This window comes from Jatropha curcas, chromosome 6, assembly GCF_041381405.1.
Source record: "Jatropha curcas cultivar XTBG-Jc1 chromosome 6, XTBG_Jcur_1.0, whole genome shotgun sequence".
NCBI classification, from domain to species: domain Eukaryota; kingdom Viridiplantae; phylum Streptophyta; class Magnoliopsida; order Malpighiales; family Euphorbiaceae; genus Jatropha; species Jatropha curcas.
The window spans coordinates 4184663-4197842 of NC_143156.1; the positions used below are offsets into that span (position 1 = coordinate 4184663).

The 13180-nt window shown below is 29.6% G+C and overlaps 3 protein-coding genes across 3 annotated transcripts; all 3 read left to right on the forward strand.

Moving 5' to 3' along the window:
• The first annotated feature begins 1175 nt into the window (after positions 1 to 1175).
• Positions 1176 to 7879, forward strand: LOC149495314 (S-protein homolog 1-like). The gene is made up of 2 exons (XM_089722699.1): positions 1176 to 1618; positions 7795 to 7879. Exons 1-2 carry the CDS (start codon positions 1176 to 1178, stop codon positions 7877 to 7879), a joined length of 528 nt encoding a protein of 175 aa, XP_089578825.1.
• Positions 7880 to 9401: 1522 nt separating this feature from the next.
• On the forward strand, positions 9402 to 9902 carry LOC105631735 (S-protein homolog 74). The gene has a single exon (XM_089722700.1). The coding sequence runs from the start codon at positions 9402 to 9404 to the stop codon at positions 9900 to 9902; it is 501 nt and encodes a 166-aa protein (XP_089578826.1).
• Positions 9903 to 11238: 1336 nt separating this feature from the next.
• On the forward strand, positions 11239 to 11736 carry LOC105631736 (S-protein homolog 74-like). Its single transcript, XM_012213906.3, has one exon. The coding sequence runs from the start codon at positions 11239 to 11241 to the stop codon at positions 11734 to 11736; it is 498 nt and encodes a 165-aa protein (XP_012069296.1).
• Positions 11737 to 13180: the final 1444 nt, after the last annotated feature.

The following is a 13180-nucleotide window of genomic DNA, read 5'->3' on the forward strand; positions in this document are numbered from 1 at the left end:
ATGTAATATTATACAAATTTTGCAGCCAATGCAGTGTATGTGAATTCCCTGGACTTACTGATTTTGAGGCTAGGAATCACCATTTCTATATGGAGGTGTCAAGAAGACAGACCTGAAACTACTCACTGAATTTCCATTATGTATATTAATAAACAAGTTGCATCTATGTAAAAGATAGTTTCAATGATAAAATTTTGGATTTTTTGGATCATAATTTGGACAGAGGACCACTATGATGGAATTTTATCACCTACCCTGTAATGGACAGAGGACTACATATTATATTACACAATTGATTGCGATGCTTGATGAACTTTGTTCTTACCGCGTAATGTAATGAATGTTACAATTGTATTACCATTATTTAAAATAATGCAATAGTTATTCTAAAAAAAGTCCATGCAATTTTTATTCCATTACAATCTCTTAAAAGTTTAACCCTAATCAAACTCAACCTTAAACTTCACCACCATCACCACAACTATAACCACCACTTCGACACCATAATCACTACGTCAACCACCACACGACCATCACCACCGCCGCATTATTATTAATACAAAAGATATATTTGAACCAAGAGCTATTATTATATTAAGCTATTAAACACCATTTAAAATTTAAAATTTATAAATTTATTGGACTAAAAAAATTAAAAGAAAATAAGCAAGAAAAAAAAAATGTAATGTAACACAATAAAAGTCAAAGTCATTAAAAATTAATTTCTTTTTATAATATTTCAATAAAACATTTTGGGATTTTTCATTCCATTCTTCACATTCCTATAACAAAATAAAAGAATACATCTGAACTATACCATCTTGCATATTAAATATAAAAATGATAATTCATGTTTCTATTCTCATTTTATTATTTATTTTAAAATAGAATAGAATTTTTAAAAAATAAAATTTTTTAAAATGAGATATTTTTGACAATATACTAAAAAAAAAAAAAGGATAAAGTAGAATAAATTTAAAAAATTTATATTTTTCTTTTCTGACCCTGTCTAGGCAAACACTTTCCATAAATGAAGCTTGCTAGCTAAGCAATTCTTTGACTATAAATATAAGCAAAACACATGCAAATTTTATTTAACAGGAGAAAGAGGAGGAGAAAAAAAGAAAAACCATTCATCATATCACCTATACATAATGAATTTTCTGAAAATAAACATGGGATTATTCTTACTCATTTTGGCTTTTGCAACAATTCCCTCTTTCACCGCTCAAAATGCACCCAGACAGTTATCTGCCATACCAGAATATCATATACATGTCGTCAACAATTTGGGTAATAACAAGATATTACTAGCACACTGCAAGTCTAAAGATGATGATATTGGCGTCCATAATATTACCGGAGGGTCTGAAATTACTTGGCAGTTTCATCCAAACCTCACTTGGAGCACACTTTTTTGGTGTTATTTGGCCCCAGACAATTTCTCTCATGCTAGTCTCGAAGTATTTGCCAATAAAGATTTTATTAAAGATAGGTGTGAACATAGTCGATGGTATTTTCGTTCCGATTGTTTTTGGATTGCCAAAGACGATGGGGTTTATTTAAGGAATTCTAAGTCAAACACTGATGATTTTGTGCATGGTTGGGATAAGGGGAGGTATTATTAATTAACAAAAGTTAGAATAATATTGAATGAGCGGGAGAAGATGGAGTTTATATAATAACGTTCATGGAGATGTATTTGTTCATGTGCTTCAGAGAAAGGGAGACATGTTTGCATTATCCTATAGTGATAACTTAATAAATATGTGTAATGGTCAAATAGTGCAGTGAAAAAGGTTTGCAATAAAGTGTTCCCATTTTTTTATCTTCATTTTTCGTTTTTTATAATAGCTTATTTATTACCGTGGTCAAATCAGCTCTCTTTACAGGATTAATTTGTGAAGAAATTAGGTCTTTGTAACAAGTTTTGAACATTAATTTCTTTGTGATTTTTATTGCAATTAATGATTAATTAATTAAATTATCTTATAATCAAACAGACGAAAAAACTTGTGGAAGATTGTAAGTAACTCTTAGTTGATAGACCGGATATTTAGCTTCGATGGATTCGGTGTACTATGAATGATGTTGCTCATTCTCTTGCTAGGGCATCCATTCGCTTTTCACCACTTTGTATTTGGGAGAGTGTCCCTAATGTTCTCCTTTCCCATTACATTTAATAAAATAGTGGTAATTTTCTCTTAAAAAAAAAAACATACGAAAAAACTAATGACTAAAAATCACCACTTGAATAGTTGGTTCCAATATTTATATGCCTTTTATATTTTTAACTCTTCATCAATTTGAGATATTCTAATACTTTTATACCTTATTATAATAACTAGTCTGAGACTGCTTATGATGTTAATTAAAAGAAATCTCATTAAACCCTTTCAGGGGAAAAGAAAAAGAGGTTCACTAAACAAATGGCAATTTCCATTATAACCAGTATTTTTAATGGGAAAAACAAATAACTTCTATTATAAAATTATAGGTATTTCGATCTTTTTAGTGGTTTTCCGTTTCATTTTTCTCATTCATACAGCAAAATAAAAAAATAAATTGAAAATTTTATTGCGTGTTGCATATTAAATATAGAAATAAGAATCCACATTCCTATTTTCATTCTATTATTTGTTTCATTCTTATTTTATTCTATTTCACCTACCAAATATAGTTTTATACCATTAGAAACACTCATATCCAACATAAAAATTAATAGCTTTTGGTTTAAATATTTTTTTTGTATCAACAATCATATGGTGGTGGTGGAGCGGTGGTTGAGGTGGTGGCGGTGGCGGGGATGGTGGCAGTGAAGTGGTGGTGGTGGTAATGGTAATAGAGTGGTGGTTTTGATGGTGATATTGTGCTAATTACATTATATAGTTACAAATAAACATAAAAATAAAATGTTAATTACATTTCATTACAATATATTTTTTTCATTGCATTACATATTTGATTTCATTACATTATATCTAACCAAACATAGCTTTAAAGTTTATTAAAATGAAAAAAAAAAAGGATTAATTAGAATAAAAAACTCTTTCCATTTGGCAAAGGGTAATTAGAAATGGTGATTTGCTATTGCAACACATAACAAATGGTAAATGTAGAGTATCCACCCTTATAAATTAAGGGATTTACTTACCTAAACAGGGTCTATGACCTCACACATAGACCAAATTAATGAAAATAGAGATTCTGTTGTAACAAGTGTATTTCTGACTATAAGAATAAAATGGGAATAATCTTTAAAAATTCACATTTTCGTTAATTTAGTCTATAGGTGAAGCCATTGACCTGTTCTAGACAAGTATTTTTTATAAATTAATCTCGCTAGCTAAGCAACTCTTTGACTATAAATATGAGCAAAACACATAAAACTTTTTGTTAATAGGAAAAGAGAAGAAAAGAAAAACCATTCATCATATCACCTATACATTATGAATTTTCTGAAAATAAACATAGCATTATTCTTACTCATTTTGGCTTTTGCAACAATTCCTTCTTTAACTGCTCAAAATGCACCCAGACAGTTATCTGCCATACCAGAATATCGTATACATGTCGTCAACAATTTGGGTAATAACAAGATATTACTAGCACACTGCAAGTCTAAAGATGATGATATTGGTGTCCATAATATTACAGGAGGGTCTGAAATTACTTGGCATTTTCATCCAAACCTCACTTGGAGCACACTTTTTTGGTGTTATTTGGCCCCAGACAATCTCTCTCATGCTAGTCTCGAAGTATTTGCCAATAAAGATTTTATTAAAGATAGGTGTCAATATAGTCGATTGTATTTTCGTTTCGATTGTTTTTGGATTGCCAAAGACGATGGGGTTTATTTAAGGAATTCTAAGTCAGACGCTGATGATTTTGTGCATGGTTGGGATAAGGGGAGGTATAATTAATTAACAAAAGTTAGAATAATATTGACCATTGCAATATGAGCAGGAAGGGGTATGCTGAAGATGATGGAGTTTATGTAAGGGATGTTCATGGAGATGTATTTATTCATTTGCTCGAGAGAAACGAAGATATTTGCATTTTCCTATAATAATAACTTAATAAATATGTGTAATGGTCAAATAATGTAGTGAAAAGGGTTTGCAATAAAGTGTTCTCATTTTTTGTCTTTATTTTTCATTTTTTATAATAGCTTATTTATTATCAGGGCGAAGTAAGTTCTCTTTACAGGTTAATGGTTTTTTTTTTTTCACTCATTTGTGAAGAAATTACATCTTTTCAACAAGTTTTGAACATTAATTTTCTCTGTGATTAATATTGCAATTAATGATTAGTTAATCAAATAATAAAACAGACGAAAAAACTAATGACTGAAAATAAACGTTTGAATAGTTGATTTTCAATACTTATATGTCTTCATATTTACTCTCGATCAATTTGAGATATTTTAATACCTTATTATAGTCACTAGTCCAGGAGCGACCGCATACGATGTTAATTAAAAAAAATCTCATAATAATATAAAGTTGTAAACCCTTTAGGTCACTTATGGACTAAACCAATGAAATTAAAGATTTTTTGAAAAGAGTTCCGACCCTTTTTTTTTTTTTTTCAAGTGTCTGGTCAAAACTATCATTTTTCAATACGAATTTTCTATTTCATTAGTTTAGTCCATAAATGCGGCCATCGATCTGGTTTTAGGTAAGTTTTTACCTTCGGTAAAAAGGAAACGGAGGTTGACTAACAAATGGTAATTTCCCTTTAAAACTTTTGGCAGAACATCTTGCACAGGTGGAAAAGTATGATTAAAACCAAATCTAGAATATAAATATGAATTACAAATGGAATGATTTCCCATAATTTATATATGTTATGCACAAATAGCGTACCGCCATGATAAGTACAATGCGAATGGCAGTAGTATCCGCATAAAGCTTTCCTAGTAGTTATACATTACAAATGGCAGTAGGATGCATTGCAAATATTTGTGTAATGCCATCAAAAGTACAATGCAAATGGCAGTAGTTAGGGGTGAGTAATTCTATGTTTCTAACAGAGAACTGAATCAAACCTACTCATTAAGTTTGGTTTCGGATAATTATTTTAGAATTTGGTTACCGAACGGTTTGGGTATATAAAACCGTTTGGTTTTGGTTTTTGGTTCGATTGCCATATAAACTAACCAAATTTATTTTTAAACCCAAAATCATTAATTTGATTCGAAATAACTAAATCTAAACTGAACCAAACTGATTTAATTCTGTTGGATATGTTAATATACCATTTGATTTCGAATTTGGATACTATAAAAACATATTCAGATAAATTAAAATTCAACTAATTTGGTTTGGTTCGATTTGGTTAACCAAATGCTGACAGCTGGCAGTAGTACCCATATAAAGCTTCCTTTGTTTCCTATATATATATAGAGGAGAAGAAGGAAATTTACTCAAGCAGCCAAAACAATGAACTTTCTCAAAACCAACATGAGTACTTGCTTACTCATAATACTGGCTTCTCTATTACCAATTCTTTCTATACCCTCTGAAAACTCAGTCGACAAAATAAGATTCACAGCAAGAATTGACATGCACATTGTCAACCAGTTGAGCCATGATAAAAACTTATTTGTACATTGCAAGTCCAGAGATGATGATCTTGGCAACCATAATGTCAATGCAGGAAAAGAATATTTTTGGTCGTTTAATGTAAATTTCTTTTGGACAACACGGTTTGATTGCTATTTGGGTCAAGGCAGATCTCATGCTTCTGTCGTTGCATTTGATGGTGAAGAAAAGGATCTTGTGATTAAATGTAATGATATAAGTAGGACTTGGGGTTCTAAACATCTTGCTTGTTATTGGTTTGCTAGAGATAATGGACTTTATTTAAGGGATGCATTTGTGCAAGGTTGGGAGGGATGAAGCTTAAAATAAGAAAAATTGCAGAAATGAATGATGTTTGCATTTTCCTATAGTAATTATGCTTTAGATCATTGCAACATGTGTAATGGTCAAATAATGTAGTAAAAAAAGAATTTACAATAAAGTATTCCCTTCTTTTCTTTGTTTTTCTTTTTTGTTTATATCGTCTTTCTTAATTTATAAAGGGATACAATATTTTCTTTTGGAATCACTTACTTAGACTCGGTCTATGGACTTACTTGAAATATATTATTTTAGAGAAATGATGATATTTCTTACAATTCACTAAAAAAAAGAGTAAAATTGAAATAAAATTTTTAAAAATCTCTATTGTAATTGGTTTGATATGGATGTATCCATAAACCAGGTTTAAGCAATATTTCACTTGGACAATACTTTGTTGGTGCTATTTGGCCCTAGACATATATACTTCCTATTATTGTCGATGTATTTTTGATTAAATGAAGGAAAAGTTAAATAATGTGCGGCTCCTTTTGAACTTTTCAAGTAATAAACTGAAATATTTATTAACATAATAAATTTGTAATGTGACCGATATCATTAATTTTTTTCCTTTTGGAACTCTTGTATATTCAATTTAAAAAAAAATTACCTTTTAGTTTATTAATTTATAACTAAATAGCATATAAATTTTATTTTATTGCAATACATTTTAATGAATTGAAATTATATTTTTAATTTTATTATGAAATCAAAAAAGAAATTACCGACAAAGAGGTTCACCAAACAAATGGTAATTTCCTTTCAACTTCTGGCAGAACATTTTATGCAAGTGGGAATGTATGATTAAAACCAAATCTAGAATGAATGCCATATATATGCATTTAGCAAATAAGTGTAAATTTACAAATGGAATGATTTCCCATAACAACACTTTACAAATGTACATGCATATATAGTAAGGCTTTCTTGTCATTTGCAACCTTTTTACTATAACATATATACATTTATCTTTTGGATAATTTTAGTGATAATGGTTTTAGATTTTGGTGAGAGATGGTACTGACAGTAATATTGGTTTTTGCATTGTCGGTAAGAGAGAAAAATGAAGATGCTGACGTGTAAAAATTATTAATATAAATAAAGTCACGTGTCATTTATGTGACATTTCATTTATCGAAATTCTATTAATTCGGCCAAAATAATTTTATTGTTATACAAATAATACTTTAGATATTTTTTTTAAGTTATAAATTGAATTTTAGAAATGATAACGTGACAAGAACTATAATTCAGTATCAACGGGTGAAAATAAGCCGAAAAGAAGATTTAACACAATGTGCATTTGGCAAATGCAGCATTAAAAATGGTGATTTGCTATTATAAAACGTTATAAACATTAAATCTAATGCATCAAAACTTTCTAGTTAGGGAACAGTATTAATATAAGCAAAAGACACACATAATTTTCCTTAGTAAATAAGGAAGTTCATATCATCTATACATAATGAGCTTTTCCAAAACCAAGATAGCATTATTCTTACTCATTTTGGCTTCATTATTAGCAAAAATTCCCTCTTCCGCCTCTCAAAATTCACTCTTCCGCCTCTCAAAATTCACTCAATGTCTTCAAAACAGAATTTCATGTGTACATACTCAACAAATTGGGCAACAACAAGATGTTACTTGTACATTGTAAGTCTAAAGATGATGATCTTGGTGTCCATAATATTATAATTGGGTCTGAATTTTCTTGGAAGTTTAATATAAATCTCTTTTGGACAACACTTTACTGGTGTTATTTGGCGCCAGACAATCACTCTCATGTTAGTCTCAGAGTATTTTATGACAGTCATTTTATTCTTCATAGATGTAAAATTGTGAAAAAAAATTTTTGGGGTTATATTGTTAATTGCGTTTGGATTGCTAGAGATAATGGTGTCTATATGAAGAATATTCCTGCAAATACTGATGATTTTGTTCGTGCTTGGGAACGGGGAAGGATAATTGATTAGAATATGATTATTGAATTATTGCAAATTACTCCTGATCAAATAAATAATGTAGTCTATATGAATTTAAAGTACTCTTGTGGTTCCAGAGGATCCAGCTACAGGAAAATCATTAGGTATGAATACAATAAAGTTTTTTATTTGTTATATTTCTTTAATCATTATATATATATATATATATATATATATATATATTATTTTCGGTCAATTAAATCTTAGAATCATTCAGAAAAAAAAAAAAAAAGATAAAAGTGAGTAATATGGAATTACTTGGGTTTAGGCATTGGTCAACCAATGGTAAAACCAAAATATTTGAATGGTTTAGCTAACATCACCCTTCTATTGCCCTTTTATGTATTCGGTGAATGTAGGATTCTTAACATTTTGTTATCTCTAAACTCTGACGTGGTTGATCTATGATCAATTGTAGGTGTTAATGCATGTATTTGTCGGTGTTTTAAAAATCAGACTGGGTTGACTTTAAAAATCAATAATATTATTTTTTTTTAAAATCAGATAAAAAAAATAAAACATAACTAAATTAATACTAAATAAAAAATTAATTAATTACCATAAAATATAATATTATTTTCATATTTAACTTTAAAGTTGGGCAATTTAGTTGTTTTGATTAACAAATTATGACTTTGGACTTAGAAATAATGATGCCTGAAAAACTGAAAAAATTAATAGGCCAAATTTTTAAGAGGCCCATATTTAATAAAAAAAAAATCTCCGAATTTGAATGTAACCATACTAATTATCGGTGCGATTCATCGGTGTTTACCCTATTTTTTATCCGGTTTATATCGATTTTGAAGCTGCCAATTTTATTATCTAAACCGGTTCGAATCATAGTACAATTATCCATTATACCGGTCAAACTGGCCATATTGTAGATGACTGCTCAACTTTTTGAAATTTGGACTTTAGGATGTTGTGAGCTATCAAAAGGGTATCGTTTGTTTTTGGAGTTTATTTCAGTCTAAAAGCTCGTTGTATTGCACTATTCAAGTTGCATCAGCTTTGTTTGAAAACTTTGGAAGCTGCCTTTCAATGGCCTTAATTCTATTGGGTCTATGGAAGCTGGTTATTGATAATTTGCAGGGAAAGTTATGTCTGTTTATCTTACTATGGTAAGATTACCTTAATTAAGGCCTTATTTATATATCGTCTAATCCCAAGAAGCAAATCCTAATTAATAAAGTTGTTTTGCATATTTGTGTTTCTGTATCGTCTTAGCTAAATTTGTGAATCTCCCTCTTCCCCAAAACAAGAAATGCATTAAACAAATGGTAATTTCCTATAAAAAGTATGATTAGAAGCAAAGCTAAATGCCATTTGCAGTTGGCAAAGGGTGCATTAGGAATGGAGATTTTCTATTATAACATATCACAAACAGTAAATGTATAGGATAAATATAAGCAAATCTTTGACTATAAATATAAGCCAAACACATATAAGTTTAGTAAGTAGGAAAAAAGAAAAAAAGAAAAGAAAAAACATTCGTATCATCTAATACAAAATGAGCTTTCCCAAAATCAACATAGCTTTGTTCTTTCTCATTTTGGCTTCAGTATTAGCGACAATTCCCTCTTCAGACTCTCAAGGTTTACCCAAACCATTATCTAGTGAATTCAGGCCGGATTTCCAGGTGCATGTTGTCAACAATTTGGGCAGAAACAAGATATTACTTGTACATTGCAAGTCTAAAGATAATGATCTTGGTATCCATAATCTTACAGTTGGGTCTGAATTTTCTTGGAGGTTTGGTACAAATATTTTCTGGACAACACTTTTTTGGTGTTATATGGCCCCAGACAATAACTCTCATGCTAGTCTTGCAGTATTTGATCACAAAACTTCTCTTTTGCGTAGGTGTAAAACTGGTCCAACTCTTCCTCCTGGGAGTTATGTTTCTGAATGCATTTGGGTTGCTAAAGATAATGGGGTTTATATGAAGGATCTTATGGCAAACAGAGATGACTTTATTAGTGGTTGGCAGCAAGGAAGGGTAATTGATTAAGAAAAATTAGAATACTATTGATTATTGAAAAAAGAATTGTCGTCAAATAAGTAATGTAGTCTATCTGAATTTGCAATAAAGTGTTTAATGAAAATAAAAGTCTTCCAAATATTGTTACCGCTTTCTTAGTGAAATACGCTTGTTTCAATAATTATTTTCATTGATTTGGTCTACGAGTAAATTTATAGATCTGGTCTAGACAAATCAATACTAATGGAATGGAAGGAGTATCTAGAAGACTAATTCTTATATTACAATGGAAGGATTACCTCATCAAGGCCTTATTTATATATATGGTCTAACCCAAAGAAGCAAATCCTAATTAATAAAGTGCAGTGCATATTTGGGTTTTCCTTCTCTCTTACATAAACTTGTGAATCCTCTCCTCCTCAAAAGCAAAATTGTATTAAACAAATGGTAACATTTGTTTAATATGTATAAAGTTTGGCCTAATGCATAATTCTGCCCTTGAAGTTTAGGCGATTTGCCTCGTGACAATTTTAAATTTTCAAAAAACCTATCATGATCTTATATTCTCACGTTCAGTAATAACTATGCTCCTCAATTTATGAAGGATTTGTTCTTGGGCCATATCACTAATCTCAATTTATGAAGAATATTGAGGATGGTACAAATGGAATCTTTTAAAAGGAGTATATTTTATGTATAGATACTCAGTCAAGTATTAGTAATAATAATTAGGAATAAGACTCAATTTGCCTCCTGAATTTGGACACGACATACAATTTATTGATTATTCTATCTGATTATCTTACAATGGTAAGATTACCTTAATTAAGGCCTTATGTATATGGTCTAATCCCAATAAGCAAATCCTAATTAATAAAGTTTTTGTGTTTTCCTGTCCTCTTATCTAAATTTCTGAATCCCAATGGTAATTTCCCATAAAGTAAAGCTAAAATGGCATATGCATTCGGCAAATTAAGGGTAGGTGCATTTCAAAAAGTGCTTTAAACTAATGGTAGTTACCCCTTAAAAAAAAGTATATTTCTCATTAAAAGTATGACTAGAAAATAAAAGGATAAGACAGTAATTTTATTTTTTTTTAAAAAATCCTTTTTTGATGGGTTTGGTGTATGGGAGGTGTAGACAAGAAACTTCCTTAGCGCAATTGACACAAGTGGCAATATGATTAGAAGCATTTGGCAAAGGTTTCACTGGACCTGGCGATTTTCTATTATAACAAGTTACAAACAATAAATTTATAATATCCCACATAAAGCTTTGACTATAAATATAAGCAAAAGAAAAATAATTTTTAGTTAGTATGAAAAAAATATAAGAAAAGAAAAATATTCATATCATCTAATACAAAATGAGCTTTCCCATAATCAAAACAGCATTGTTCTTACTCATTTTGGCTTCAATATTAGCAACAAATCCCTCTTCAGCCTCTCAAGATTTACCCAAACCATTATCTAGTGCCTTCAAGACAGAATTTCATTTGCATATTGTCAACGGATTGAGCAAAAACAAGATATTACTTGTACATTGCAAGTCTAAAGATGATGATCTTGGTATCCATAATATTACAGTTGGGTCTGAATTTTCTTGGAAGTTTACTATAAATTTCTTCTGGACAACACTTTATTGGTGTTATTTGGCCCCAGATGATCACTCTCATGTTAGTCTCAAAGTATTTTATAACAATGGTCGTCTTTTGCGTAGATGTAAAACTGTTAAAAATCGTCTTTGGGGTTACGTTGCTGATTGCATTTGGATTGCTAAAGATAATGGGGTTTATATGAAGAATATTGATGCAAACACTGATGATTTTGTTTCTGCTTGGGAACGAGGAAGGCTAATTAATTGATTAAGAATTGCAAAACGAATAGTCGTCAGATAAGTAATGTAGTCTTTTTGAATTTGCAATAAAGTGTTTTATGAAAATATTTTTCTTATTCTTAAGTTAATTTCTTATTATTTCCGACAATATTTTCCACATCTTTTCTTTAAAATATATTTTTCTCTATTTATATTATTTATTTCCTAAACAATTTTACGACAGTGTCTTCCAATGATATATCTTTCTGGGTGGCTGTCGGTATTTTCGTTAGGATTTATTCGGCAAAATTAGATGTGTTGTTAGTTGTTAGTTATTTTAGTAGCGTTTAGCTGTTAGCTGGTTGAGTAGCTTTTCATGAAAAGCTAAAAGTTAAATGTTATATAAGTTAACTTTTCATAAAACGCTACTATAATCTCTAAAAACTAATCGAAACGCTATATTATCAAATGATTTTTTAAGTCAAATTCTAAAAGTTATTCAAAAAGTTATTGCCGAACACCGTGATTGTATAATAAAAATGCTTGTATTTTCTTATTTAGTCTCCATAATGTTCTCACTCTTGTACTGTAACACTGTACTCATACATTAACAAGAACATGTACTTAATTCTCAATCTTAACATAATCATAGACAACACTTCATTGGTGTATTCTTGAACACTGTTTATATTTTGGATAGAATCGATGAAATTGTTCGTGGTTGGGGATGAGGTTTAGAAAATTTGTAATATATTAATATGATATTTTAATTAATATTTATTTGTATGATATAGTCTTTTTCTTCTTCAATTTTTTTTTCTTTTTTCCAGTTCTTTTTAGTAGTTTGCATAATCACGGGCCTCTAGTGGGCTTTGTTCTTGGGCCACATCAGTGACCTCAATTTATAAAGAATACTGTGGATCATACAAATAGAAGCTTTAAAAAGGAGTATATTCTACGAATCCAGGCCCATTTAAGTATTAGTAATAGTAATTAATGCCTCATAATTTTAATTAAAAAGAAAGGAAATGCTAAGTAAGGACGGTCTGGTCTATTGCAGTATGAAAATTTTTTTAAATCAAACCAGAAATTACAGTCTAAATATTTTTTAATTTTTAAACCAAACTATTTAATCAATGAAATCAGACGATAATAAAGCTGTTTGGTGTCATTTAATTGGTGATATGGTATCATTAAAAATAATGTAATATCATTGGAAAGTAATTCGAAATTACAAGTCAGAAAAATAGATGACTTATCTACCCTGGGCCCATTCATATACCAAATTAATAAAAAAAATAATTAATAATTTTTTTAAGAAAACATACCAAACTTATATTAAGGAGAAAATATATAAAATAAGAAGGGACATGACCCCACTGTTTAAAGACATTCGTAGAATATATATATTTTGATGAACTAGTGAAAAACACAATTAGTATATTATATTTAAATTTATCCAAATAAATATGCAAAAGATATAAAATGTGGAC